Raw genomic sequence first — 27,760 nt, 5'->3', positions numbered from 1 at the left:
ACCAAGCCAGGATGATGGAGCCAGGAAGGCCTGGGCCGGCTCCAGGAGGCTTTTCCCGGGGAGGGAGAGGTTTCAAGAGGGTTGGAGGGGTCCATTGGCAGATCTATCCCCTAGACACTGCTACAGCCGTGTAGCATGGTGATTAAAAGCCCGGACTCTGCAGCCAGGCAGCTGAGATTCAAGTCTTTGCCCCATCACCTACTTGTTGTGTGTCCTCGGGCAAGTGGTTTAACTTCTCTGGGCCTGGTAAGTGCTTATGAGAGTGTCTAGGAAATCCTTCCTCTGAGACATCCCTTACATAGGGCGAGCATGGAGAAGGGGCCAGGTGTGAGATCTCAGAGAGAGGAAGCACCTATCACCACCACACCCCTGAACCCCTGCCCTCACTGCCCTGGTTTGCAGGCCTGCGGGAAGGCTCTGTCACAGGGAGATGGACGAAAAGAACGGCGCCCGCTGTCCCATCCCTTTTTTTTTGCCCTTGTGCCTGCTTCATCTCTCTCCTGTCTCCACGTCTCACATCCTTCGTGGCCATCTCTTCTTCCTCTCCCCATCCTCCGTGTCTATCCCCTTCCCGTCGCTGCCTCCAGCCTTTTCATCAATGTGAGCAGCCTCCCAGTATCTCCGCCCCCGCGCCTGGTTGGGGGTAACACAGCGCATGCGCTGTCAGCGCCCCTCCCTCTCCAATCCCATCCCCCGTCGGCGTCTGGGCCTCGTCCCCTTCTCTCTGTCTCCCTCTCTTCTCCCGTCACTTTCCCCGACACTGACACCCATTACTCCTGTCTCCCCAGTCTCAGCTTTGGTCTCCAGCCCCGTTGGCCCGAGGTAAGGTGGGTAGAGGGGACGCCCGCGGAAAAGGGGAGGGGCGAAGCATCCTGCATCCCGAGATAAACAAACCCGGGGAGGGGGCGTCCTAGACTGAGGGGCCTGACGCGGGAGAAGAAGAATGGGGGGCTGGGCCTGGGGGGAGTGGTAGACAGTGGGCCCACATACGGGGTCCTCTGATGGGTAACGGGCGTCCATGGGATTGCCCAAATTCCAAAGCTGGGGGCGTGGGGCCCTGAGAGCTTTTAGGGGCTCAGATCTCGGAGCCTGTGGAGCGCCCTCTCTAGCTGACCTCTGCCTCCAGGATTTGCCTGAAGGCCGCCCCCAACTCTGCGTCCGCCCCCCGAGGCCCACCGAGGACCATGACTAAGACAGATCCCGCTCCAATGGCCCCGCCGCCCAGGGGGGAGGAGGAAGAAGAGGAGGAAGAGGATGAGCCCGTCCCCGAGGCCCCCAGCCCCACCCAAGAGCGCCGGCAGAAGCCTGTTGTGCACCCCTCGGCACCTGCCCCCCTCCCCAAGGACTACGGTAACCACCTTCCCCGCCCTGGAATCTGGCCTGGAGCCTTGGATGGCCAGGGAGGTTGGGCTGAGCTCTGCTAGTGGTGATGGTGGGAGGGTACTGGGGTATTTGAAGGTGGTCTGAGGCGTCTTGGCTGCTGAGCCCTTGGATTCTGCACTCCCTTTCTTTAATTCATTCATTCACCCTTTGGAGAATGGAGTTGGAATAATCCTAATCTTTGATTTATGATGCATCATTCAATCATTTAGTCATTCAACAAACATTTGTTGAAAGACTGCTATGCACCTGGCTCTGTGCTAGGAGCTGGGGGAACAGCACGGAGCAAGACAGACCCAGTCTTTGCCCTGAGGGAACTCACAGACCTCAATAATGACCACACAAATCAGTATAAAACTATAGTATAAATATATAATTATAAGACGTGATGAGAATTGTGCTTGCCAAGAACGGGATGCTGCCAGAGCTCTTTCAGACATGATTTCTCTGAGGAGGTCGCATTTGAGGGACAGCTAATGAAGAGCTGGGGGTTAACCAGGGAAGGGTCGGAGGAAAGGGGTCCCAGGAGAGGTAACCCCATGAGTAAAGGCTCTGAGGCAGAAGGCTGTGGGGCTGAGGGTGGCCTCTTGGGGAAACGGAAAGTGTCTGATCATTCCCCAAGCAGTATTTATCCATTGCTGCTACTGAGGGACAAGCCTGACGCTGGGCAATAGAGATTTAGCAGTGAGCAGTCCAGGCATGAGCCCCGCTCTCAGGAGAGGAGAGCCTCAATAAGTGAACAGATAAATACATCAGCTAAATTCAGAGGGATTGAGAGCTGTGAAAGAAAGAAAAGACGGACATATAAGAGAAAATGGCTAGAGGGCAGCAACTTGAGACAGAGTGGTCAGGGTGGGTCTTTCTGATGGGGTTGCATTTAGGCTGAGACTCAGAGCATGAGGAGGAATCAGCCATAGGAGAGCTGGAGAAAGAGAGTTCCAGGCAGAGAGCAGCAAGTGCAAAGGCCCTGAGGCAGGACTGAGCTTGGAACAGCAAGAAGCGCATGGAGCTGCACTTAGGGAGTGATTGAAATTGAGGTGAGAGGTTGGCAATGGCTAGATCTGGAAGGGCCTTAAAGGCCATAGTGAGGACTTTGGATATACTCTAAGTGTGATGGGGAGAGCACTTGAGGGGGAGTTTAAAAGTAGAGGAGTGGTGGTCTGATTTATATATTTAAAAGCTCCCTCTGGCTACTAGGTAGAGAGGGTGGGGCTCAGCCGGAGTTGGATATATGAGGGGCTTTTAGAAGATATTGGCTGGGAATCCCCAGCAGCTGTGAGGTTCAGAAACTAGGTACCAGGTTCAGAGAGTAGGCATTGCCAGGATAGGGCAGGAGGGATGGCATCTGAGGATGCGTCACCCACTAGGGGTGGGTCAGAGAGGCTATAAGTTGACCTAAGGCTGATAGGAAAATGAGAAAGTTATCTGGGTGTCTGGGGCAGGGGATCTAGCCCAGAAAACCAGAAAATCTCCTTTGGAAATGCAGCTGGATGTGGCTTGGGCCTGTGGCCTGGTGGCAAGTCGGAGGGCCTGGGCTGCCTCCCCCTGCTTCCCGCCCGCCCCCCCCCCCCTTGGAACAAGCCGGATTGGTCACAGAATGTGATGGAACCTGGAAATGTGGTCAGGAGAGAGGGAGGGCTAAGGCGGACTCCAAGAGGAAATCACGGATTTGCTTATTGAATTTGTACTTGAATTCAGCTGAGCTGGACCGAGCACCTGCTGCAGGCTGGGCCCTGGGGACCAAGGAGAGAACAAGGCAGGCTGGGAACAGGGCTTGCATCCTAGTGAGGGAGACGAGTGAGGAAGGAAGGAAGAGAGAAGAAAAAGAGGGAGGGAGGAAGGAGTAAACGAGTTCAGTGGTGATGTGCGCTGTGATTAAAGGAATGAAAAGGGTGGGAGATGGAGCCGGGCAAGGTGCTGATTTAGACAGAGCAATCTGGGGAGGCCTCTCTGAAGAGGTGACATTCCAGCAAAGACCTGTGAAGTCTTGAGAAGATCAGAGGGAAGACTGTCCCAGGCAAGAACAGCAAGTGCAAAGTCCCCGAGACAGGAATTTGCCTGGTGCGTTGGAAGGACAGAAGGAGAACAGTGTAGCTGGAGGGGACTGAGGGAGGGGGGAGGGCAGAGAACAGATGAGGCCAGTTTGTGCAGGGCCTGTGGGCCGCGGGGCTCTGAGTGTGACAGGAGCCAGGGCAGGGTTCTGAGCCAGGGAGGGCTGTGACTGGGGTTTTAAAAGGAGCACACAGGCTGATTCCTGGAGACACCTCCTGTGCGGCACTTCCCTGGGCTCTGGATCATCCCGTCCTTCATTTACTCACTCATTCAACACACGCCCTGAGCTCCTGCAGCGTGCCAGGCCCTGTTTGGGCGCTGACGTCACTACACAGAACACTCACGAGTCTAGTGGGGGCAGATGGAAGTTCCTCTGGGCACCACCCCAGCTGGCCACAGGTTAGATCCTGCCCATGGATTTGATGTGGATTGCACAGTATTTGAAAAAATTTTCGAGGTTTTTCTTAAAAACTGGGATTTCTGGCTTTTAAATTTGTTTTACTCTGTCGATTTGCCCAAAGCGTGCCCAATATTCTGCCAGAGCAACAGTGGCTAGAGCAGGAGCAGCCCCGTGGGGGGCCCCACAACCCCGGGGCATGCAGACTGCGGATGCTGCCCTCCCTACCACACTTGGGTTTTAAGGGGTGGGAATTGCCTGATCTTCCAATCTTTCATGACACACTGGGCGTCCAGATTTTTATGTGAAACCTCCTGATTTTGAAACCTCATGTACAACACACAGAAGTTGCCTGTGGCCCATGTGCCCCCAGTTTGAGACCCTGCATTAGAAGGTCTTAAGGGCAAAGACCTGGAGCCCCCCTGCCTCAGGATGGAAGGAGGGTGCCAGCTTGCCTTGGGTGACCTTGGACCTCTCACCACCCCAGCCTTCACCTTCTTCGACCCCAATGACCCGGCCTGCCAGGAGATTCTGTTTGACCCGCAGACCACCATCCCTGAGCTGTTCGCCATTGTGCGCCAGTGGGTGCCCCAAGTCCAGCACAAGATCGATGTCATCGGCAATGAGGTGAGAACACCGGAAGCCAGGCAGGGAGAGGCGGGGGTCCCTCCCACGTTTGGGTAACCTTCCCTGGACTCCTGGTCCTCCCAGATTCTGCGTCGAGGCTGCCATGTGAATGATCGGGACGGGCTGACCGACATGACGCTGCTCCATTATGCGTGCAAGGCTGGGGCCCACGGAGTCGGTGAGGGCCTGAACCCCCCCAAACCATGAGCCCCAAAACCCAGGCCCCTAGACCCAACACCCTCATTACCACCCAGAACCCCAGCCTGCAGACCTCCACCCTGACCCCTCAGCCTGAGACCCCAAGTACAGTCCCTAAGGCCCTGGGCCCACGCTCTGGAGGAGGGGATGCAAGCTGACCGGGGCTGTCGCGCAGGGGACCCGGCGGCGGCCGTGCGCCTCTCGCAGCAGCTGCTGGCCCTGGGCGCCGACGTGACCCTGCGCAGCCGCTGGACCAACATGAACGCGCTTCACTACGCCGCCTACTTCGACGTGCCCGACCTGGTGCGCGTGCTGCTGAAGGGCGCGCGACCCCGAGGTGAGGGGAGGGTACCCGGCTGGGAGGGGCGGGACCAAGGCCAGGGAGGAGGGCTGGAAGCCAAAGGTGGGTGCCCAGGGTGTGGGGGGAGGGGAGGAGACGTGGAGGGAAGAAGGTGGGAGGCCGAGAGATGGGGCCCAACAGAGGCCTGGCTGGGAGGGAAGGGGGGACCAGGATCCGAGGAGACAGTGGGAGGCTGGAGGCAGGAGGTGTGGGAGATGGGGCTCCGTGGTCCACAACCGCAGGACAGGGCAGGACCTGGTCGGGAGGGGCGTGGCCGAGAAGGCGGGGTAGGGCGGCGCTCTACAGCAGAGGTTGCCTGTGGTTGAGAGATGGGGGCTGGAAGGCAGAGGGAGGGCGGGTGCCGAGGACGCTCATCCGGAGCCCTCCTCTCCCCACTTCCCAGTGGTGAACTCCACATGCAGTGACTTCAACCACGGCTCAGCCCTGCACATCGCTGCCTCCAACCTTTGCCTGGGAGCCGCCAAATGTTTGCTGGAGCACGGCGCCAACCCGGCCCTGCGGGTACTGCCACCCTGGCCCAGTGCCCATCATCTTCCTTCTCCCTGCTCCCCTCCCCACTTCCCGCCAGCAGGCCTCTGCAGAGGATGGGGGGGAGGGGGCAGAACCACTTGCGTTTCTGAAAGCTCTCAAAATATTACAAAAATCATCTGTATGTTCAACAAATGAAATGATAGCTGACATTTATTTAGCATTCATGATATGTCAGGTGACTCTATTATGAGCCCTATTTTATAGTGGGGAAACTGAGGCAAAGAGAGTAAGTGATTTGTCTGGGGTCACCCAGCAAGGAATATCTTCTTTCAATCCTGGCTGACCCCATGATTGTGGGTAGACAGCATTTCGGGATGATGAAGAAAGTCAAGCTGAGACCCTTGGCAAATGAGAGGGTTGGGCCCCCATAAGCCCTCAGTGTGATCTTTGATTGCCCACCCATCCATTTCCAGGTCCCATCCCCAACATGAATTACTCTGCAGCACCCCAGGCACACATATCCTGGGGAGACATGGCCTGTGGCCCTGAGGCCCTGCCTCTCCTCACTACCCACTGGCCCAGTTGGACCCGTCCCAGTACCACAGGAGCCCATTTTCAATGTTCATCCCTCACATGGTCCCATTCCGGGCTTGGGGTCTCTGGGGGCGTGGCTCCCTGAAGGCATGGTCTACAGCACTGAAGGGTGACCTTCATTCCCTATTGGCCCCACCCCAGTCCCACCTCAGCATGAGGTCTCAGGGGTGGACTTCCCTGGGGACGAGGTCTGCACTTTAATGCCCCAGCCCTTCTTATTCCATTGGCCCAGGGTATGAGCTAGTCCCACCTCTGCTTCACCAAGATCCTGGGTCTCTGGGGGCATGGGCTCTGTGGGGGCATAGCCTGCACCACTGAGTCCTCGCCCTCTCTCTTCCCATTGGCTCCCAGAACCGAAAGGGACAGGTGCCGGCAGAGGTGGTTCCAGACCCCATGGACATGTCCCTGGACAAAGCAGAGGCGGCGCTGGTGGCCAAGGAGCTGCGAACGTTACTGGAGGAGGCTGTGCCACTCTCCTGTGCCCTCCCCAAGGTCACACTGCCCAACTATGACAACGTCCCAGGCAATCTCATGCTTAGCGCACTGGGCCTGCGCCTGGGAGACCGCGTGCTGCTGGATGGCCAGAAGGTCAGGGACTAGGAGGGAGGCCAGGGGGGGGACTCATCCTTCATCCCTCAGAGCTGGTCCTTGGGCAGAGTGCAGACTCACCCCTTTGTCTGCCCACCCTCCCAGTCATTCACACAGTATTTATTTCATCTAATAGTCATCCTGTGAGTGCCTCCTTTGTGCCCCACCCTCTTGGTCTGGGGCGGGGTGGGGAGACAGATCCATCACCTGTCAGTGACAGCCCAGAGCAGTCCTGGCTGTCATGGGGAAGCAGAAGCAGAGCAATCAGTGCAGCTCTGCCCCATTTGCATCCCCCTTGGCCTCGTGGTCCCCAGTCAGGGCTCACGTCTGCACCCAGAGTGGTTAGTACTTTGGGAAAAAAGTATAGGTCAGAGCGATCAGGGGTGTGATGGGGTATGCCCCCACTTGAAGATGAGGAGGAGCCAGGAGAAGAAAGGGAGAAGTGGTCTCAGGTAAGGGGAGCAGGTCAAAGGCCCAGAGGGCAGAGAGAATCCTCATTCCTCCAGGCCTTCCAACTTTGATTCACTTATCTGGTGGCTCAGGCTCCATACTGGACCCAGTCCATCCTTGGGGGTAAAGGTCTGTGTCAGCCTTGGCCCGGCTCTCACGGAGTTCCGTTTCTAATGAAGGAGAGACAATAAAGCAAACCCATAGTCAAGATAATTTCTGGTAGCAACAAGGGCTTTGACAACCATTAAATGCTTAGATTTAGTAAATTGTCTCTGACTGAGGGCAGAGATAATTTTAGCTGAGGTGTTTCAAGAAGGCTTCTCTGAGGAGGTGATGTCTGAGCTGAGATGGGAAGGAGCTCACCCTGCAAAAATATGGAGACAGAGGAAACAGCAGGTACAGAGGCCCAGAGGAGGGAAGGGGTATGTGACTGGAGGGTGAGGTGGAGAGGTCAGCAGGGTCTGGATCACACCAGACCTGCAGGCCACTGGAAGGAATTTGGATTTTGTTTGTTGTACTGTCAGAAGCCATAAAAGCCACATTTTGTTTCCTAATCAAGAGTTTTGCATGCATCAGCCTCATCTGGAAAGCTTTCTGTACATGATCTAATCACATCCCTGTGACAGTTCTGAAAGCAGGATGGATTGGCCCTCCCCATTTGACAGCCCAGAAGACTGTAAGAGGCTCAGAGAGGTGAAACCCTTTGTCTGAAGATGTGTGATCACAATCTCTGCCCCTTAGAGAGGCAGCACAGCACAATGGTTATGAGCTCAGGGAGTCCTCAGGCAAATCTCAGCTTTGTCACTTACCGGCTGTGGGGCCTGGGCCCAGTGATTCCAGCTCTCTGGGCATCAGTTTCTTCATCTATAAAATGGAGCAAATAACAGTACCCATCTCAGGGGGTTGTATGAGGTTTAAGTTGGTTAAAATGTGTACAGCGCTTTGAACAGGGCCTGGTGCCTCCTAAGCACTCTTTGTGGGCCAGGCACCGATGTCCACACCCCCCCCCTGACGTGGGCATGATTAATTAGCCCATTGACAGACAAGGAACTGAGGCTCAGAGAGTGAAGGAGCCTCACACAGTGATGATAACCACACCCACTGCAGCTAGGCAACTTTACATGTATTAAAAATGTTTCAATCAGACAACCAACCTATGCAGTGGATTGTTACCCCATTTTCCAGAGGAAACTGAGGCCCAGGAGGTCCCTTGACGAAAGCTACTGGATGATAATACTCAGCACTTACTGCCTTACTCAGCACCAGGCCCTGTTCTGAGAGCTTTCACTTCTTTATAACAGCCTGTCCATTGGACCTTTCTGAGATGATGGAAATGTCCTGTGTCTGCGCTGTCCAGTGAAGTAGCCACAGGCCACATGTGGCTATTAAGTACTTGAAATGTGGCTAGTGCAACTGGGGAAATGAAATTTTAATTTAATTTTAATTAATTTAAATTGAAATTGTCATATGTGTCTAGTGGCTATTTACTGCATTGGACAGGGCAGCTCTGTAACAATCCTATAAGGTGGGTGCGATTTCTGTTCCCATTACACAGATGAGGCCATTGAGGCACAGTGAGGTTAAGTCATACAGCCAGTAAATGGACAAGTCCGAGCTGGGAGTTGAGCCTGGGGCTCCCTCATCCACCCCACCACGCTCCTGTGTGCCAGTGATCTATTGTGGCCTCCCAGGGGCCCCTCAAGCCATATCCTTTCTTGTTTCCTCAGACGGGCACGCTGCGGTTCTGCGGGACCACGGAGTTCGCCAGTGGCCAGTGGGTGGGCGTGGAGCTGGATGAACCTGAGGGCAAGAATGATGGCAGTGTTGGGGGTGTCCGGTACTTCATCTGCCCTCCCAAGCAGGGTCAGTCCCACCCGGGGCCCAGAGGGGAGGTGGTGGGGTCCACTCAGTCATTGTGATGCTGCTGATTGGGTAATGGGGATTGGGGGATGATGGTGGGTCAGGGAGCAAAGGCTTGGACAACTCCAGCCCAGGCTCTTCCCCGCAGGTCTCTTTGCCTCTGTGTCCAAGATCTCCAAGGCAGTGGACGCACCCCCCTCGTCGGTCACCTCCACACCTCGGACTCCCCGGATGGACTTCTCCCGTGTCACTGGCAAAGGCCGCAGGGAACACAAAGGTCAGAGGGGGAGACCTAGGGGTGAGGAGAACCAGTCTTGAAGATATTCTGTGGGGAGCCCAGCTTCTGTGACTCAGTTTCTCCTCAGGCCCAAACTCTTGTTTTAGAGTTCCTGAGTTCTTTGAGTTTCTGACTTTTGTGACTCAGTTTTTCCTTTGGCCCAAATATCCTCAACTTTGAGAAAGGATTTTAGGGTTCTCCAGGTTCTTGACTCAGTTTCCCCTCAGGCCTAAAGTGTCCCCCCGCCCAGTTCTCTGGCAGCGAGGATTGTTTCCTTTCAATCCCAAGGACACCCCCCTCACCCACCCAGTTCTGGGGAAGGCTCTGGAATTCTTCTGATTGGAGCCAGGACACAGTTTCTACCTTGGGGCTTTCTGGGTGGCATGGGGGCCCCAGCCCCATGCCCTGTACCCTCCACCCCCAGCCAAGAAGAAGCCCTCGTCATCCCCGTCTCTGGGCAGCCTGCAGCAGCGCGAGGGGGCCAAGGCTGAGGTCGGAGACCAAGTCCTTGTCGCGGGCCAGAAGCAAGGCATTGTGCGCTTCTACGGGAAGACAGACTTCGCCCCAGGTGAGGACGGGGATCTGGGCGGTGGTGGGGGGAGGGCCCCAAGGCATCCTGACACCTGCCTGCTGCAGGTTACTGGTATGGCATCGAGCTAGACCAGCCCACGGGCAAGCATGACGGCTCTGTCTTTGGCGTCCGGTACTTCACCTGCCCCCCAAGGCATGGAGTCTTTGCGCCAGCATCCCGAATTCAGAGGTGAGCCCAAACTCCGACCCCAGCCCAGGGCACCACCCAGAACCCTAGTCCCCCCTCAGATGTCTCCTCCTCTTGGACCAGCAGGACAGTATGGATACCCACCCATGCCCTAGCTCTTTCTGCCTGGGGCCCCTGGGGCTCAGCCCCGTCAGACCCTGGACTCTTGTGGCTCTGATTCCTCCCACTCCTTGTGTCTCCCCAGGATTGGTGGATCCACTGACCCCCCTGGGGACAACGTCGGAGCCAAAAAAGTGCATCAAGTGACAAGTGAGTTGGGGACTGAAGTGTGGGGTCTGGGCCATGGGTTCTCTGGTATATGCTGGTGACAGAATCTCCAGTATTTAACTGGGGACACATAATCCAGGAAAATGATGAGACAGGATCCCAAAGAGGACAGGTGCTATAGGGTATAGAGGTGTTAGCCACAAGGCCCTGGGCAGGCACTGGGGACATGGGTAGGTGTTGGGGGACACAGGGAATATTATTGATAAGAGGTCCAGGTGGATATTGAGAATGTGGGGTCCAGCTGGGTATTGGGAATGTGGATAAGTATTAATGGCAAGGAGTCTGGGTGGGTCTTGAGGGCACAGGTGGGTCTGTCATCCCCTCACCTGAGACCTTTCCCTCCCCTTCAGTGACGCAGCCCAAACGCACCTTCACGACAGTCCGGACCCCAAAGGACATCGCATCAGAGAACTCCATCTCCAGGTGTGTAGCAACCCCTGGCCCCCTCTCCTCTGGGATGTTCAGGGAGAGGCAGCCACAAAGCCGTTGGACGTGGGTCTGGAGCTCTGGGTGGGGCTGGAAAAAGAGGTTAGGAAAATTTGTGACTAGTCAGCTTACCCAGAAACAGTCTTCAGGGAGTGAGGCCCCACACTGAATTCTGGTGACTTCAACTTGTAAGGGGCAGGTAGAGGGGGCAGAACACCCTCCACTCCGCAGGAGCCTGCGAAGGCACAGCCGGGGAGCCAGAGGCAGACTCCAGAAAGGCCGAGTCCCAGCCACGCGGGGAAGAGCTGGGGGGTGGGTCCCCACGTCCCCCGCCCCGCATCAGGGTGTGACACGGTTCTCCTTTGCAGGCTGCTCTTCTGCTGCTGGTTTCCCTGGATGCTGAGGGCGGAGATGCAGTCTTAGAGGCCCTGGACACCCAACAAAGAGACACAGAGCCCCCTCTAGCGTCTCCTGACACAAGGAGCCCCCCAAGTCACCCTGAGATAGAGATTCCCAGTAACACGTCCAGAATAGAGATCCCCATTAGCCAGCCCTCAATCACTGAGGCCCCATTATTAACAGATTCCCTCACAACCCCCCAACTACAGACCCCGTGTTACCCAGAAAGAGATTCCCTGCGTGTAGCACCTTTGGGCTAGTCCCTGTCCCCAACCCCTCAGAGCAGACCCCCCGATTAACAGATTTCCACTTCACCCCAAATGATGGTGACCTTCTCCATATAATGCTTTACAGCAGAACATTCCTGAGTCACTCATCACTGGATCAGAGCCCTCCCCCATTAACAAAGACCACCCCCCAATCAAGTCTCCTTGAAATAAACACAGGTCACACCTCCAGAGTAAGAGTAACAGACCTTCCTGTCGCTATCCCACATTTAACATCAGTCCCCTCAAGATGTTGTGACTCCCATGGTCACCCCAAAACCCTTACACTGAAATCAGAGACCCCCTCCATTAACAAAGGCCCCTGCTCTTACCCCTCAAGAAGAGACTCACATTAACCAGCCCACTGTCACCCCCAATTTACAGACACCAAAACAGTCCTGGAAGTGCTAATTACAGGACCCCTAAGTCTTCCTACCCTCTGCACCCTCAAGAAACCCCCAGTGCCTTGTATGAAGCCCACCCCACATGGCCTACAGCCCCTGTGCTGGCCAGGTTCCCAGAAAATTCTCTATTTTTTAAGTAATGACTTCCCCCTTTGGGGGACCCCAAAATTTGGAGGCCCCATTCTGAGACTCTGGGGATCACAAACCCCAGAGTATATGTCCCAAACTACCCTGTGCCCCCAAGTCCTATAGCCCCTAGAAGACCCCAAGGCCCTAACTCCCAGGACCCCAAAATCACAGAATCCCCAAATCCCCAGGGAATCCCAAATTTAAAAATCCAATCCCAACCCCCCTGGAAACCCCAGTCACGGAGGCCCCTGTGCCTGGGATGGAGGAGACTGCAGTCAGGATATGCATCCCGGGCTCCCAGGGCACCTCAAGCCCTACTCATAGGCACCAGGAGACCCCAAACAGGAATTCTCACCACTGGAAACCTGAGGACTTAAATGCTCCGACTCCGTGGGTCTCAAGACACCCAAATTCCAAGAGCCCCTGCCCCAAGGGAACCTCAAATCCTAAAGCCTCCATATCTAATACATGAAGGGCCCCAAGGCCTTGAGGGGACCCCAAATCCGGGAGCCCCCATTTCAATCTACATTCCGGTCATAGGTCCAAAACACTAAATCTGAGTCACTGGCCCCAAAGGACCTCAGCATCGGGCCAGAGCAACAGCCTGAGGGAGACCCTGAAGGCCCAGGGAGTCCAGGGCGGACCTGGGGCCCTGACCACCAAGGACAGCTCACGACTGCCCCTTCACTGCATGTCCCCGAACTCAGCATGACCCCTGCCCCCTTCAATAAAGACGTTTCTATGGCTTCTCTGTGTCGGGTCAGTGTTTGGGGAGTTAGGCCCTGCCTCTGTCCCCTTGCTGAGGGGAGATGGGAGAGGAAGTCCTTCAATCTCGCCTCCCTGCGGCATGGGCATAGGACGCTCTAGCCTGGGGGAAGTCCCTTCTTACAGTCTCCTTTCCTTCCCGTGGCGGCCACGGCTGCCCCTCCCATCTGGGCCCACTCCGCAGTGTGGACAGGTTCGGTTTTGGAGTTCTGATTGGTGGGTGCCGGACGAAGACCCGTCTCCGCAGGGTCCCCAGTGGCTTAGAGGCCAGGAGGCGCAGCCTATCGCTGAACGAGGGTGAGGGGGCGGGGCAGTACTGAGTGAGGGCGCCGATTGGGTGGAAGGCGGACCCTCATGGCCTTTGAGAGTTCCCATTGGTGTGAGGGCTTCTGCGTCAGACACGTGGGGCGGAAGTGGCTGGGAAGGGAATGGGGGTGTTGAATTTGGATGTTGGAGGGGACACTGGTGGACGGTCAGTTTTGGGGGTGGCGGAGGGCGGAGCTAGGGCTCCGAGAGGGCTGAGAGTGGGGATCTGAGGAAGCTCAGAGTGTGGGGTCCTAGAAGACTCAGAGAGGGGGCTCTAAGAGGTTCAGGGAGGGAAGAACATTTGAGAGGAGTCAGGCTCAGAGCTGAAGGTCCATGGGTGCTGCAGTGAAGGGGCGCTGAGGAAGGTGAAGTCTGAGGGGTCCAGAATAGGGGGATCCGACGAGACTGAGAGTGGACGCGTGTGAGGAGACTCATCCGATTGGTGGCACAAGGGTGCTCAGAATTGGGTATCTGAAAGGGCTAGAGGAAGGTCCATGGGGACCCTGAATGTTGGTGTAGAGCCAGTCTCATGGTTGCAAGTCTGAAGTTGTCAGGATGGGGTCTCAAATTAAGGTGTTTAAAGGGGCTGCGGGATGCAGCCCTGGAGGCTATGTGTGGAGCTCTTGAGAAAGGCTCCCAGTGAGGTCAGAGGATGCCCTCTGTGAGAGGCTTGAGAGGGCAAATATGTGTACTTTGATGGGCCCTTAGTGGATGGATTTTGGGGGAGTGTTCTGGGTGCTCACTGTCCTGGGTGTCCTGGTAGGAGCCTGGGGACTCACTGGGTGGCTTTGATCACGATGCCAAGGACTCAGATTTTAGAAACGAAGTGAGTTTCACTACAGGGCTGAGGTGAGGCCCTGGCCTGCAATAGAGCAGAATGTGGGGTCATAGCCTGAGGGTGGGAGGCTTGGTGACTTCAGCGTGTCCTCCCCTCCCCACAGGACTGGGTGCATGGAGTTGGTGTCGATGGAGGATCAGGACGCCAGGGTCCCAGCCCTGGAACCATTCAGGGTGGAGCAGGTTGTCAGGATGGGGGGTGCAGAGGGTGAAGGTGGGGACTAGATGGTGGGAGATAGAGTGGCTGACTCCTGGGTTTGTGGGCTGGGGCTGCTCCCTCCTTCCAAATTCATTCTTACCCTCAGGGTCCAGCCCCACCCTCGCTTGGGGACTTCCTACCCCCAAAATGGGCATTTGTCCCTCGATTTCAGGCCCTGGCCTGTCTGGGGACATCCTAAGCCTTGCTCCACAGGGAGGGGCTGCTCAGCAGTGCTAGGGCCCCTGTGTAGGTCCAAGGGCCATACCTTCAGGGGGATCTTTCTATCCTAGGCACCACCTGTAATCTACTATGTCCCTGACTTCATCTCCAAGGACGAGGAGGAGTATTTGCTTCGACAGGTGACCCCAGTGCCCTCTGGTCTGTCCTCCCCCTCTTCCCAGATCCCTCCCCAACCTCAGGTCCTATGTGAGAGCCCCCAAGGCGACAGTGAAGATCCTGGCAGCACCCATCCCTCTCCTTCCCTATTCCTGTCTCAGGACCTGCTGAGGTCTGTCAGAAAGAGCTTTTCCCAGGAGGTTTAGGGGAAATCAAACTGATTCTTAGAAAGAAGGAGCGCAGACTCCCTGTGCTGAGATGGCCCAGTCTAGCCTCCAAAATGAGGATGTTATTAAGATCAGATTTCTTGTGCTCGAAGAGCGCAGTGTAACCCCAGAGCCTCAGAAACAAGGAAGTTAGAGAGCTCATCCTCTCTGTGCTGAAATAGCCCAATCCTGCTATCTTGGAGAAAAGGAGGTTATAAAGATAGGCAGAGATAGCCCAGTTCAGGCCGTTGCGATTTGGGAAATGAAGAATTTGCAGTGCTCAGATTTCTGTGCCGAGATAGCCCAGGCATCAGAATGTTACAGAGTAAGCTTTTCCCTCTGCTGAGGTAGCTCAGCATAGACCCAGAGTCCTGGGAACAAAGAACCAAGCACAGACCACCTGTGCTGAGATAGCACAGTCTGCATTCTTTTTTTTTTTTTTTTAAGATTTTTTTTTTAAATTTTTCTTTTTTCTCCCAAAGCTCTCTGGTACATAGGTGTGTATTTTTAGTTGTGGGTCCTTCTAGTTGTGTCATGTGGGGATGCCGCCTCAGCGTGGCTTGATGAGTGGTGCTATGTCCATGCCCAGGATTCGAACTGGTGAAACCCTGGGCCGCCGAAGCAAAGCACGCGAACTTAACCACTCAGCCACGGGGCTGGCCCCCTGCATTCTACTTTTAAGCTTTGGGGAAAGAAGAATTTACAAAGCTTAGAGTCCTTGCACTGGGATAGCCCTTCGCAGCCCCAGAGCCTTAGTTATAGAGCACAGATCTTCCCTTAGCTATCCCAACTAGTCCTGTCTAGTTCGAGTTCCAGGAACAAGTTAGCTACAGAACACAGTCCCTTGTGCTGAGATAGCTCATTCCAGCCCCATAACCATGAAGGGAATGAGGAGATTATTGAGTATAGACTTCTTGGAGATTGCCCATTCTAGACCCTTGGGATCTTGGCACTGGAGAATTTTCAAAATACTCTCTTTGCTATGCTGAGATAGCCCAGCTTAGCACATTCCCTCCTCCAGGTAATAGGAACAAGGAAGTTCCAGAAGTCAGACTGTGCTGAGATAGCCCAGAAATCAGGAAATTATAGAGTCCAGACTATTTGCTGGGCTGAAAGAGCCCAGGCCAGCCCAGAGCTGTGAGTAGATTCAAACCATGATTGTGTAGCCCTGGATCCTTTCCTTTGCCCTGGTAGACACAGGTGGGCTTTGGGGCCAGAGGCCTCCACAGAGGAGAGGGAAAATGACAGAATCTTGGGGACTCTGTGTCCCAGAGAATGATCCCAGACACTGAGATGACCCATTTGCACCCCAAGTCAAGACCCGTATGTTGGGCTGGATGGGAGAATCAGAGAGGGTGCTCCTGAAAAAGGGGTGATCCCCTCCCTATCTCCCAGGTCTTCAATGCCCCAAAGCCTAAGTGGACCCAGCTCTCCGGGAGGAAGTTACAGAACTGGGGTAAGTGTCCCTGCCTGGGGGCATGGGTGATTTGGGGGTGTGGGCTGGGGCTGGCGGCTCAGGTTGGGTAGGCTCAAGACATTGGGGGGTCCTTGAGGGTTCAAGAGGTCCCAAGGGCCAGGAGGATTCTGAGAGGTCAGTGGAGGTCCTGAGAGGTTAGGGATTTCCTGATGAGTGGGGAGGAGGGTTGTCTCTCGAAGGGTTCAGGGGTTTGGAGAAGTCAAGAAACCTTTGAAGGGTTGGATGGTGGTCTCCAAAGAGTCAGGGGTCCCTGAGGGGGTCAGAGTGCTACCAACCACTGGGATATCCCTAATGGGGGCTCCAGGTGCCAGGGCTCCTTGCTTGGGTGCCCTCAGGACCTCATTGTCCTCCCCCAGGTGGGCTCCCCCATCCCCGGGGGATGGTTCCTGAGCGGCTGCCCCTGTGGCTCCAGCGCTACGTGGACAAAGTGTCTGATCTCAGCCTTTTTGGGGGTCTCCCAGCCAACCACGTCCTTGTGAACCAGTATCTGCCTGGGGAGGGCATCATGGTAACCACACACCCTCACCCTGACCCCCAGACCTCTGATCCACCATGGGGCAGGGCATCATGTTGACCTACCTCCATTCTCATTAAGCAGCCGCATACCCCAACCAGGCATTCACCTCCCTGTCCCCAGCTGGGGAGCCCCCCTTGAACTCCAGAGGGTGGGGGGTGTGGACTCCTGCCCTGTCCAGCCCTGGTGCCCACTCCCCAGCCCCACGAGGACGGGCCACTGTACTACCCGACTGTCAGCACCATCAGCCTGGGCTCCCACACCATGCTGGATCTCTACGAGCCGCGGCAGCCAAAGGATGATGACCCTACAGAGCAGGTGGGCCCTGAGACACTGCCCCAGTCACTCGTGGGCACTCTGACATCCCACATCCTCCAAGAGGCCCCAGTCCCACTGGGCTGATACCCTCCCAGACACCTTCCCCTGTCCCCTCATGGAGTGCACTCACATCCTCCCAGACACCTGACCCATCTACTTGCAGAATGCCCTAGAAACCTGATGTCCACAGACACCCTAATAACCCCCCCATGCTGAATGGATGCCCCGACACCCTACAAATCTGCTGGCCCCACACGTTCAGATTGCTCCAGTAGCCCAAGGTCTTCATACCCCATGCAGGGCTCCCCAGTGTTCCAGAGGACACTGATATCCTCAGATACCCCAACACCATTCACTCATGGGTGGCCCTGACATCCTCCCAACATCCTGGCTCTCCCTGCCCACTGCACAGGGCACCCCGAGACTGACCTCCTCCCTGCCACTCCAATAATGTGATCTGCCATGTGGGACACCCCCAGATTCTCCTTGGCACCTCAACCCATGACTTGCTGCTCAAGGACCCCACAGATATCCTGTGTCCCGTCTCTGACGGTTGCTCACGACAGCAGCTTCCCTGACCTCTTTCTCCGGGTGATGCATTTCTGATACCCCAGTGTCCACAGAGACTGCCCTGGACACTCCCCAGATGCTCCGTAGGGCTTCCCTTTTTAGCCCTGCTGCTCCTGGATACTCTGACACCCTCCCCATACTGCGCCGGTGCCCTCGAACATCCTGATGTCCCCAGATACTCCCAGACCGCACCCCCCCCCCCCCCCATCTCTGCCTCACTATCTCCCTGCCTGGCCGCTGACCCTCAGTTGCACCTCCCCCCTCCCCTTCCCCGTAGCCCTGGACCTGGGACCCAGGGGATTTACACTTAAACCTCTCCATCCCTGGGAGCACGCTTGCCCCTCAGCCTTTGCCTCTGGGAACTCGACCCTCGTCCCCTGGCCCCCAATGTCTGCGGACCTCTCGCCTGTCCCCCGACTTCTGGGGACTGGCTGACCGTCGACCTGCCCCGCAGCCCCGGCCCCCACCCCGGCCGGCCACCTCGCTGCTGCTCGAACCGCGCAGCCTCCTGGTGCTCCGTGGCACCGCCTACACGCGCCTCCTCCACGGCATCGCAGCCGCCTGCGTAGACGCGCTCGACGCTGCCTCCCTGCCTCCCAACGCGGCCGCCTGCCCGTCTGCGCGGCCCGGAGCCCGCCTGGTCCGCGGCACCCGCGTCTCGCTGACCATCCGCCGCGTGCCCCGCGTGCTGCGCACCGGCCTCCTGCTCAGCAAGTGACGCCGGGCCCCGGGACCCGCTCCGACTTCGGACGGCTGCGTCCCTGTGACCTTGGAACCCTGGGGCAGAGGCAGCTCTCTGGGGTTATTTCCCCAGTAACTATGGGAACCGCAGGAAAAGGCCCCATTCCAAATAAAACAAAACAAAACATCTTTCTTTGGGTTTAGATTTCTCGGAGGTGGGGGCCAGATGCTTGGGTTCCCGAGGGGCAATGCATCTGGGACCTTAGATGGATGGTGGGGCCCCTGGGGTCAGATGAATGGGTCACTGGGTGGGGCAGAATCCGGGTCTCTGGTGTGTGTGGGGGTTATATCTGGAACCCTTTCGCGGTGGGGGGAGGGCTAGGGTGAGCCTGGAAGGTTCCCAGCTACTGGTCTGCTAGGGAGGAAGGAGTTAAGTGGTGCCTCTGTCACCTGAGCTGGGAGTCAAATTACCTGGTTCCAGGTTCCCCTTGGAAGGAGGTGGAGCCAGCAGGCCCTTGGGCCCCTGGCTGCCTCAGGCCTGGGTGAGTCCTGCTGACGTCTGGGGGGTTACCCCTGGCTAGGAAAAGGGCTTTTACTGGGGATTTTCATTGACTATCTGTCCCCAGGCCCCAGCTATGGCCCTCCTACCACCTCTGGACCCTAGACCCCCTTCAGAGCCCCTCAACCACCCCCCTGGAGCCCCTAGGGAACTGAATCTCGTTGGATGCGCCATCTGCCCGGCATCTGGAGAGGAGAGAATCAGGTAGGGGTTGGGGCTTTTGAAACTTGGGTCCCAAAAGGTACAGGGGTAGGGCAGGGTGGATAATGGGTCCCAGGGATCACCCAGGGGCCTGTCAATGTCCCCTACCTACCAGGCAGGAACAGGCCCAGAAACAGGGGCAGGATTCCTTGGACCCTCTTGAGCACTTCCAGGGTGGGCTGAGGGGCAATGAGCCTGCTACTGGCCCTCCCAGACTGCCAGCACCCTCTGCCAGTGAGGACCCAGCTGGGGGCAAACACCATGAGGTGAGCTGAGGTGCCCCGGGACCCTGTGCCAGCCCCACTTCCTCTCTGTCCCCCAGAATCTGCCCTCCACATGGGAGATGAAGTGATGGTGCTGGGAAAGTGTTGGGCATCTGGGAGGGGAGGGCCGCTCTAGAAAATGCTTCTTTACCAATCACTAAGGAAGTATCTCATTATTTTACCAACTGAGAGAGCATTATTTAATTGCTGGCTTGCGTGCAGCCCTGTTCCTTGTAGGGGTATCCAGCTCCATCGCCCCCTCCCTCTCCAGACCCCCAGGCCCCACATGTCCAAGTTTCCAGGAGCGCGAAAACCTGGAGACTTTGAACTAGAGGGCCTCAGGCCTGGCTCTGCTGGGAAGGACTCCAGGTGGGAGCAGCATTGGTGCAGATCCGGAGATGGACTCTGCTGCAGAGAAGCATCCAGAAGGCAGGAGCCTACAGAAGAGGAGTGGCAATGGGAATGGGGGCAAGGTCTTGGTTGGCCCACCAGCCCTGACTCAGCCCCCTGTGTTCCCCAGTGCCCCATCTCTGCCCGCGACATATTGGAGGTTGACCAGGGGGACCTGCACCTTTGCCTGTTGGGGCTGGGTCTCCAGCTGCAGGACCTGGAGCGAGGCCTGGGGCCCTGGGCATCAGCCCAGAGCGGAATGGTCCAGCTGCAGGTGGGCAGTGGGAAGCCAAGATGTAGGAGGGTGGGCAGGGCCTCAGGAGTGAGTGTCAGCTTCCTGGCGTAGGAAATGGGTTTATTCTGTGTTCCAGGTGTCTAGATAGGAAAGGGACGGTGCGACTCTAGGTCCCAGGTCTCTGGTCCCTGGTGTGTGCGCGTGTGGGAAGTGATGCCATCCCTGTGTACCCAGGCCCTACAGGCAGACCTGCGTGGGGCAGCTGAGCGTGTGGATGCGCTGCTGGTGTTTGGTGAGGGGCTGGCACAGCAGAGTGAGCCCCAGACCCGGGCCTCCCTGGAGCAGATCCTGAGGGTCCTCGGAGCCCACCGAGACAGCATCTTCCGGCGGCTCTGGCGGCTGCAGGCCCAGCTGGTCAGCTACAGCCTGGTATGGCCCACCCTGGCAGTCCCTGGCTCTGGTGCCAATCCCACAACCCCCATGACCTCTGTCCTCTGACCAGGTGTTCCAGGAGGCCAACATATTGGACCAGGATTTGGAGGTCGAGGGGGACTCGGACGGGCCAGGACCTGGTGGAGTCTGGGGGCCCCGGGCACCCAGTAGCCTCCCTACTCCTGCAGAGTTGGAGTGGGACCCGGCAGGGGACGTTGGGGGCCTTGGGCCCTTGGGGCGAAAGACACCCTTGACACCAGGGGCTCCCTGTGAGCTGTGTGGCCACAGGGGCTCTCAGGGCAGGGGACAAGGCCTTGAGGTGAGACGGGGCGGGGCAGGGGACGACACCCGTGTGTGCCTCCTAGCAGGGTCCTTCCCTTTCAAGGAGGTCTTAGTGGCTCTCTCCCCCTCTATCTCTGTCGGAGTCTCTTTCTCTCTTGGTGTCTCAATGTTTTCCTCCCTCCCTCCCTCTCTCTCTCTCTCTGTTCCTCTCTCTCACTTTTCGTTTTCTTCTCTTCTGTCTGTGTCTACATTTCCTCATTTTCTCTCATTCTCCCCCTCATTCACCCCACTACAGCCACACTAGCCTCCTGGCTGTTCGAACATTCCAAATTCACTCCCATCTCAAAGGCCCCAGATGATGCCCAGCTCACTCCTCAGATGTCACCTCTTTGCAGAGGCCTGCCCTGCCCTCTCTCCTTCTCCTCTTGCTTTATTTCCTAAGAGCAATGACCACATTTTGACATATATTTATTTATTGGTGCATGGTCTCTCTCTCCTGCTAGAATAATGCTCCATGGATGCCAGGACTGTGCCTGTTTCCATGCCCACTGTGTCCCCAGCTCCTAGAAGAGTGCCTGGCATGTAACAGACACTCATTAAATATTTGTTGAATGAATAAATAATGTCTCTCTTCTCTTGGTTTCTTTGGCTCTGCCCCTCTCTTCGTCTCTCCTCAAGATCTCTCTCTTCCGCCAGAATCTCATCTCTGTGACACTCCCCATCCTGGCCCCTCCTCAACTTTGTGTCCCTTTGTCATTGGTTCTCCAAGGATCCCACACTGCTCTGTCCCCACAGGACATGCTCCTGTCAGGCCTTAGCCACCGGAAACACTTAGCAGGGCACCGAAGACGCTCCTTGCTCCGGAAGTCTCAGGTGAGCTGCTCCTCAGCTAGGTGTATCGCTCAGGAATCTTGATGGCAAGTGGCAGAAACCCAGCCTAGATTGAACTGCATAAAAAAGGGGATGCTGTTTTTTCATGTAACTGAAAAGTCCAGGCGCTGCTGAATGCAGGACCTCAAATGCTGTCAGGGCTCAATCCCTCCCTCCCTTGGGCTCTACTTCCCCAAGGTGGTTTCCTTCTCAGCAGAATGGCCACCCCAGTGGCTACACACTCACTTCCCACTGGTCTACCCACCCCAGGGGAAGGAGCGTGCCGCCGACCTTCAGGCAGCAAAGTTGCAGGGCTGACTCCCACTTGCCCAGCTTGGGTCATGGCCTCTACTCTGAACCAGTCACAGTGGCCAAGCTCATAGAGGACTCGGATTGGCCAGATCTGGGTCACATGCCCAATCACTGCATTGGAGGTGTGGGGTCAGGAAAGTGGGGAGGTGTGACCCCATCCCCCTCAAATTGAGCCACCGTTACCAGGAAAAAGAGGATCAGATGAAGGGCAGGTACAAACAGACATCCACCACATTGGAGGGGGTCCATGTGGGGTCCTGGGGATGGGGGATGGGGGGGGCCAAGAATGGAGGAGAAGTAAGCCCAGCCCTGTTGGCCTGTAGTAGTAAGAGAAAGTCCACACTGAGTGCCACTTCCATCCATTCTGCTGCTGGGTGCTGTCTACCTTTAGGACAAGAAGAGGCAAGCATCTCCCCACCTACAGGATGTGATGCTGGAGGTAGACCCTGGGTGAGATGCCTGGGAGATGGGTCTGCGGGTGTGGGGACAGGGCTCATGGTGGCAGCCCACGTATTTGCATAACACTGCATTTCCCTTCACAGAGCCCCTGCTCCTGTCTCCAGGCGGCCCCTGACCTTCCTCCTTCTCCTCTTCCTCTTCCTTCTCCTGGTGGGTGCCACAGTGCTCCTGCCCCTGTCAGGGGACCCCTGCTCCTCTCCCGCCCGACTGGCCAGGACACCTTACGTGGTGCTCAGCTATGTCAATGGTCCCCCCCCAGTCTGAGGACACAGCCCAGGCATATGTAATAAATGGTCACTTTCAAAGGATGTGTCTTAGTCCATTTGGGCTGCTATAACAAAATACTATAGACTGGGTGGCTTATAAATGATAGACATTTATTTCTCACAGTGCTGGAGGCTGAGAAGTCCCAGATCAAGCTGCCAGCAGATTTGGTGTCTGGTGAGGGTCCACTTCCTGGTTCATAGGCAGCTGTCTTCTCGCTGTGTCCTCACATGGCAGAAGGGGCAGGGAGCTCTCTGGGGTCTCTTTCATAAGGGCACTAACCATTTCCACCTCATGACCTACTCACTCCCAAAGGCCCCACCTCCTAAGACCATCATATTGGGGGTTAGGATTTCCACACATGAATTTTGAGGGGACACGTTCAGTCTATGGCAGACGTGTGAGGATATCCGGTGCTCGAGGACCTAGAAACTAGCACACGGTCCCGATATGTCTGGACAGCCGCCTCCACAGACCCCTTTGCCTTGAGCACAGGACACAGAACTGAATCAGCCCATCTTGGGTTGGGGTCCCTCGGACCCTGAGGCAAAAGATTCAAGCACAAGTAGCTCATTGGGGAGGGGGTCCCAGCAGACGGACAGGGAGCAGGGGGATTGGGGAGGGGGTCCCAGCAGACAGACAGGGAGCAGGGGGATTGGGGAGGGGGTCCCAGCAGACGGACAGGGAGCAGGGGGATGGGAGGGGGTCAGCAGACAGTCAGGGAGCAGGGAGATGGGGAGGGGGTCCCAGCAGACAGACAGGGAGCAGGGGGTGAACCAGGGACAGGAGTTGATGAGCTGGTTGCCGCTCTGGGCACCTGGGGAGCCATCCCACTGGGACCTCCAGGAGACTGTGTGGGACACGCTCAAAGTTGTTCCACCCTAGGGGTGAAGAAATTGTGACATTTAGGTACCAGCTCCCATTTCTCACTGGTTACAGCTTGTTCCTGGAGATGTTAACTCCCTGGCACTTCCTGCCTTTCCTGCTTCTAAAGGCCAGCAGGCGGAGAGGCACTGGAGCTTGCCACAGGAAGCCAGAGGCGTGTAGGGAAGGATGCAGGTGACGTGGGCGAGTTGCCTCTGACCTGCATCCATACAGGTGCTCTGCTCAAATTCTCCATGGGGGGCCCCCAGGCTGGGCCATCCCTGGCGCAGGACTGTGAAACCCCCTTTCCTGGGTCTTGATGACACCAGGATGAATTGCCAGGGCTTGGTCCTGGAGTCCAGCCTCCAGCCCCAGGTGTCTAAGCTCCTGTGCTCTCCAGAGCTTCAAGTGTCAGGACAAGAGGTGGAGCAGAATCAGAGTCAAGAGCAGAGGCGGGAGCCCTGTGCTAGGCTCCTGGATGTGCACTTAAGACAGATCTCCTCTCCTTAATTCTCACAACCACCCGATGATGTGTCCCCACTTAACAGAATGGGAAACTGAGGCTCTAGATGGGAAGCCACTGGCCTGAGGCCACATAGAGAGCTAGTGACTGAAGCCCAATCTCCACTGATTTAAATAGAAATGGGAATTTATTTTCATGGGTAACTGAAAAGTTTAGGACTTCAGGCACAGGTCGATCCAGGGGCTTAAATGATATCTCCAGTTCTTTTCTCTGGTTTGGCTTCATTCTTATCCTGGTGGTGGCCAGCGTGTCCCTCAAAACCTCTGAGCACACATCCCTCTGATTTAGCAGCCAATAGGAGAGTCCCTCTTCCTTTAGAGTTCCAACCACAGTCCCAGAGCTGGCTCCCCTGGACACTCCAGGTTCAGGGAGAAGTCAGGAGGCAAACCTGGGTCTGTCTTGTTTCAAATGCCAGGCCAAGTCTCTGTCCCCAACCACGGAGGCATGGTTTCCCTGGGGACACTGCAAAAAGGGCCGGCAGTCTTGGCAATATTGACCCAAATGACCGGGTAATGGAGCAAATCTGTGTCATCCATTCATTCATTCAACATTGACTGAGAGTCTGCTATGAGCGAGGTCTGGGTCAAAGGGCAGGGCTGTGACAGTGAGCAAGACAGGCTGAAGTCCTGTCTCTGTGGAGCTGACATTATAGTCGGGGAGACCAACAGTAAGTAAAAGAAACAGGTAAGTATGTAATAGGTCCGATAGTGATAAGCGCTAAGGAGAAAGAGGGGGCAAAGGGGAAAGGGGGTACGATTTAATCAGGGTGGTGGAGGAAGGCATCAGGGTGACAATTATGTCATCATGTTCTAATTATTGTCGTTATAGCAAATCCTAGTGAGGAAACCAGCCACGGTGGGGCCTCCGAGTAGTGCTGTCCAATGGAAAGAGAACGTGAACCACAGATATACTTTTAAATTTCCTAGTAGTCACAGTGAAACAGTAGAAACAGGTGAAATTAATTTTAATGATTTAATTTATATTCTCTTTAACCTGATATATCCAAAACATTATCACTTCAACATGTAATCAGTATAAAAATGAGGTATTTTACAATCCTTTTTTCTTACGAAGTCTTTCAGACAATTAATTTTCAACAGATAAAATGAAAGGTAATCCTACCAAAACAATAAAGTTGTGTTTAATGGAAAAAAAATATTTTACACTGCTTCAGTTTTAACATTTAAATGACTTAAAACTTATAAAATTAAAAAGAAATCCTCATTTCAAATGCTCAAGTCACAGGTAGCTCCCAGGTACCACACTGGACAGTGCAGAACTGAAGGAAGAGTATTCCAGGTTGAGGGAACAGCAAGTGCAAAGGCCCTGAGGTAGGAGTGTGCCTGGGATGTGAGAAAGCCAGTGTGGCTGGAGCATGAGTCGTGGAGGGGGAGAGTGGGAGGTGAAATGAGAGAGGCGATGGAGCCAGATCAGGTGAGGCCTTGTGGACCACAGTGAGGACTTCTAGTTGAGTGAGATGGGCACCACTGGAGTTTGTTTTGGTTTTTCAGTTTTCATTCTGCTACTTTTTGAACTTGTACAAAAGGAGAAGGAACAGCATTACAAGTCCTCCTGGACTCATCTTCAGCTCCAATCATTATCAACTCAGAGCCAATCCCATTTAATCTTCCCAGGCACCCACTCCCCGAGGAGTGGGAGAGAGGAGCTGAGATGAAAACCGAGGCTGAGAGAGAGGAGCAAGGTGCAGAGGTCCCGAGGTGAGTACTAACTGGAGACAAAGCTGAAGTAGAAGCCACACACCCAAGGGGCAGAGCCTGTGCTCTGGGGCCCTTGCGTGTCTCCCCTTGGCCCCCTCCAGGCCTTTCCCCACACTGGTCCTCCTGCTGAGAAGCCTATCCCCACCTTCTGACAAATTATATCTCTTCAAATTATAATTCTGCAACTTTCAACCCCATTTGATAACTATTTGGGCACCTGCCTCCCCCACAGGGTTTAGGGCAGAGTCATGCTTCTCTTCTGTCCATCCTCCCTTTGGTCTGAGGGCTGGGCTCCTTCCTAACGTCCTCCTCCTCCTCCCAGCTGCATCTGCTAAGAAGTCGTCTGCTTTCCACTTATTTAACCAACATGGGTGCAAATACAGCTCAGGGGTGCAAAATGCAGTACCCAGAGAAAGTCTAGGGCAGGCCCACACGGGGACACGGGAGGGGGTGTGCCTGTGGTCTGCCCGCCCATCTCTCCTCCCCAACCCCTGGGCCTTGCTGACAAAAATCCCAGCTTGTAGCTGAGACTGGACTCTGCTACCAGGCTTGAGCTCCCCACCACTGCCTCAAGGATTCCCAGCCAGGCCTCTTCATTTCCTCTCCTGCCTCACTGCCCTCCATTAAGGAGTCAGCTGGGGTTTCTTTGGGGTCAAACCAGGATGGGTCCCATGGATCTGCCCAGTAGAGAGAACTATGCTGCTGGAACCAATTTGCCAGTCTAGACAGCTCCCTAAACCCACCCCTCCCAGCGGGTCACTTCTTGGTTTGTGGGGCATCTTCAAAAATCCCCAAACACATAAAATCTTTAAGACCACCGACAGGGAAGTAAGCACATCCCAAATTTTATTCCCTTTGTTCAACAGTCCTGAAGTTGGAAGGGCACAGGAGTCACGATGCCCCCTCAGAACCATCAAGTAGAGGTCTTGAGGGGTCTTTAGTTGATCGGCTAGCGTGAGACACCCTAACCCCTTCCTCACCGGTTCTAGTTTGTCGCAATAATTGGGGAAAAGTTTTCCAAAGGGGGATTCGGGGCTTCTCACCGTCCATAAAGGCATCTTCCCAAATTCCTCAGCAAAAAGTCTGCTACAGGAGAGGGGAGTTGAGGAGCCAGGCATCAAAAGGGTGTCCCAGTCTCTTTCTGTCCAACGAGGGCGGGGGGGCGGGGGGAGCGGGGGGCGGGAGTCCTGACTCCCCTTGCCTTGGAGTAAGTAGCTCTCAGCTTGACACAGTCCAGCCAGCCGGCGACCCAGGCCGCCCCAAGCCCTCAGGGAAGAGTCCGACCCGTTACCGTGGATCGGGCAGGCTTGGACATCTCTCGCCATCCATCATGGGTGTCTCTAGGCCCTCACATTGCCAGGAGGTCTCTCCGATCCCCCCAGTCCATGGAGCTAGTCTCTTAAGACGTCTCCCCTTCCATCAGGCGGGTTCCTCGATCCCGTCACGCAGTCAGACTTGCCCCCCGGCTGCCCTGCGCCATCGGGTGAGCTCTTCTGCCTGTTACCGTCCATCAGGCGGGGTCTCTGGTGACCCCATGCTGTCGGGAGGGCTCCTTGGACTGTTACCATCTTCAGGCGGGGTCCCCGGGACCCTCGCGTCCCGGGGCTCCTCGGTCGGCCCCCGCGGGCGCACGAAGGCACCCATGGCCGTGGCGTGGCCCGAGCGGAGCAGCTGGAGCTGGCGCCGCCCGCGGCGATACAGGTACTCGATGCGCAGGACGTCGGAGCGCGGCAGGCAGGCGTGCTGCCGGAACTCGGCCCGCACCCGCGCCTCGGCGCCCGGCTTCCCGCGCGCGGCGCGCAGCAGCTCGCGGTACAGGCTCAGGACCTGCCTCTGCAGCCGGCTGGGCCGGCTCATGGCGGCGGCGGGGCCGGGATCGCGCGCAGAGGAGGCCGCGCCAACCGTGGCGCCGTGGCGCTGGGCGAGATGGAGGAGCGAGGCAGCGAGCACTTCCGCCCCGCGCGCTCCCACAGCTCCGCCTCCCGCCTCCCGCCTCCCTCGCCCTCGCGCCCCATTGGCTGTCGCTGCAGTGACGTCACAGGGCTGGGCGTAGGGGGCGGAGCGGCTGGCTGGCTGGCCCGCCTCACCGGGAATTTGTGTCCTTGAGGGGACAGTTCTGGGATCCCGGAGGAGGAGGGGGCTAGGCGCTCGGACTCTTAGATTTTGGGTCGGAAGGGGACTGGGGCCCTGACCTAACTCCTGGGTCGTGGGAGAGCAGGGAGCTAGAGGTTGGAATCCTTGTGTTCCCCTGGGCG

The 27,760-nt window shown here is 56.3% G+C and overlaps 4 protein-coding genes and 1 long non-coding RNA gene across 20 annotated transcripts; 3 read left to right on the top strand and 2 right to left on the bottom strand.

Moving 5' to 3' along the window:
• The first annotated feature begins 628 nt into the window (after positions 1-628).
• CLIP3 (CAP-Gly domain containing linker protein 3) lies at positions 629-12,670 on the top strand. Of its 2 annotated transcripts, none has more exons than XM_070557437.1 (14): positions 629-822; positions 1,127-1,350; positions 4,317-4,456; positions 4,541-4,634; positions 4,830-4,991; positions 5,398-5,516; positions 6,432-6,668; positions 8,846-8,981; positions 9,127-9,255; positions 9,680-9,823; positions 9,892-10,015; positions 10,218-10,282; positions 10,651-10,723; positions 11,095-12,670. In XM_070557437.1, the coding sequence occupies exons 1-14, from the start codon at positions 656-658 to the stop codon at positions 11,147-11,149; spliced, it is 1,869 nt and encodes a 622-aa protein (XP_070413538.1). In that variant the 5' UTR covers positions 629-655; the 3' UTR covers positions 11,150-12,670. The 2 variants fall into 2 exon arrangements, with proteins under 2 accessions (XP_070413538.1, XP_070413537.1); XM_070557436.1 differs by having other exon boundaries at positions 641-827.
• Positions 5,679-8,069, bottom strand: LOC139073464 (uncharacterized). Its single transcript, XR_011522230.1, has 2 exons — positions 7,928-8,069; positions 5,679-7,288 (listed from the first exon to the last, which is right to left on the bottom strand). It is a non-coding gene; the product is annotated as an uncharacterized lncRNA (long non-coding RNA).
• A 412-nt stretch (positions 12,671-13,082) lies between the features above and the next one.
• On the top strand, positions 13,083-18,322 carry ALKBH6 (alkB homolog 6). 15 transcript variants are annotated; one of them, XM_070557410.1, is made up of 9 exons: positions 13,094-13,161; positions 13,759-13,844; positions 13,937-14,015; positions 14,322-14,390; positions 15,595-15,710; positions 15,969-16,029; positions 16,407-16,558; positions 16,766-16,882; positions 17,907-18,322. In XM_070557410.1, exons 7-9 carry the CDS (start codon positions 16,430-16,432, stop codon positions 18,168-18,170), a joined length of 510 nt encoding a protein of 169 aa, XP_070413511.1. In that variant the 5' UTR covers positions 13,094-13,161; positions 13,759-13,844; positions 13,937-14,015; positions 14,322-14,390; positions 15,595-15,710; positions 15,969-16,029; positions 16,407-16,429; the 3' UTR covers positions 18,171-18,322. The 15 variants fall into 15 exon arrangements, with proteins under 15 accessions (XP_070413503.1, XP_008534457.1, XP_070413500.1 ...); XM_070557402.1 differs by lacking the exon at positions 15,595-15,710 and having other exon boundaries at positions 13,083-13,161; XM_070557401.1 differs by lacking the exon at positions 15,595-15,710 and having other exon boundaries at positions 13,088-13,161; positions 13,759-13,821.
• Positions 18,323-18,618: 296 nt separating this feature from the next.
• On the top strand, positions 18,619-22,441 carry SYNE4 (spectrin repeat containing nuclear envelope family member 4). Its single transcript, XM_070559513.1, has 8 exons — positions 18,619-18,896; positions 19,009-19,159; positions 19,677-19,820; positions 20,016-20,210; positions 20,284-20,532; positions 21,123-21,368; positions 22,069-22,127; positions 22,220-22,441. Exons 1-8 carry the CDS (start codon positions 18,769-18,771, stop codon positions 22,398-22,400), a joined length of 1,353 nt encoding a protein of 450 aa, XP_070415614.1. The 5' UTR covers positions 18,619-18,768; the 3' UTR covers positions 22,401-22,441.
• A 2,304-nt stretch (positions 22,442-24,745) lies between these two features.
• SDHAF1 (succinate dehydrogenase complex assembly factor 1) lies at positions 24,746-27,499 on the bottom strand. The gene has a single exon (XM_070557412.1). It carries the CDS (start codon positions 27,360-27,362, stop codon positions 27,006-27,008), a length of 357 nt encoding a protein of 118 aa, XP_070413513.1. The 5' UTR covers positions 27,363-27,499; the 3' UTR covers positions 24,746-27,005.
• Positions 27,500-27,760: the final 261 nt, after the last annotated feature.

Source organism: Equus przewalskii, chromosome 9 (genome assembly GCF_037783145.1).
Source record: "Equus przewalskii isolate Varuska chromosome 9, EquPr2, whole genome shotgun sequence".
NCBI classification, from domain to species: domain Eukaryota; kingdom Metazoa; phylum Chordata; class Mammalia; order Perissodactyla; family Equidae; genus Equus; species Equus przewalskii.
Note: the sequence above shows the minus strand (reverse complement) of the source record. Positions and strands in the feature narration are given on the sequence as shown.

Excerpts from the sequence above, each read along its gene's own strand:
- SDHAF1 (XM_070557412.1), bottom strand. The coding sequence starts at position 27,362 with ATGAGCCGGCCCAGCCGGCTGCAGAGGCAGGTCCTGAGCCTGTACCGC.
- SYNE4 (XM_070559513.1), top strand. The coding sequence starts at position 18,769 with ATGGCCCTCCTACCACCTCTGGACCCTAGACCCCCTTCAGAGCCCCTC. Across the intron at positions 20,533-21,122 it reads GCAGGGGACAAGGCCTTGAG|TCTCTTCTCTTGGTTTCTTT; the intron begins GTGAGACGGGGC and ends ATAAATAATGTC. Across the intron at positions 21,369-22,068 it reads CCTTGCTCCGGAAGTCTCAG|GACAAGAAGAGGCAAGCATC; the intron begins GTGAGCTGCTCC and ends GTCTACCTTTAG.
- ALKBH6 (XM_070557398.1), top strand. The coding sequence starts at position 13,118 with ATGGGGGTGTTGAATTTGGATGTTGGAGGGGACACTGGTGGACG. Across the intron at positions 14,391-15,968 it reads AGGAGTATTTGCTTCGACAG|GTCTTCAATGCCCCAAAGCC; the intron begins GTGACCCCAGTG and ends CCTATCTCCCAG. Across the intron at positions 16,030-16,406 it reads GAGGAAGTTACAGAACTGGG|GTGGGCTCCCCCATCCCCGG; the intron begins GTAAGTGTCCCT and ends GTCCTCCCCCAG.
- CLIP3 (XM_070557437.1), top strand. The coding sequence starts at position 656 with ATGCGCTGTCAGCGCCCCTCCCTCTCCAATCCCATCCCCCGTCGGCGT. Across the intron at positions 9,824-9,891 it reads GAAGACAGACTTCGCCCCAG|GTTACTGGTATGGCATCGAG; the intron begins GTGAGGACGGGG and ends TGCCTGCTGCAG. Across the intron at positions 10,724-11,094 it reads TCAGAGAACTCCATCTCCAG|GCTGCTCTTCTGCTGCTGGT; the intron begins GTGTGTAGCAAC and ends TCTCCTTTGCAG.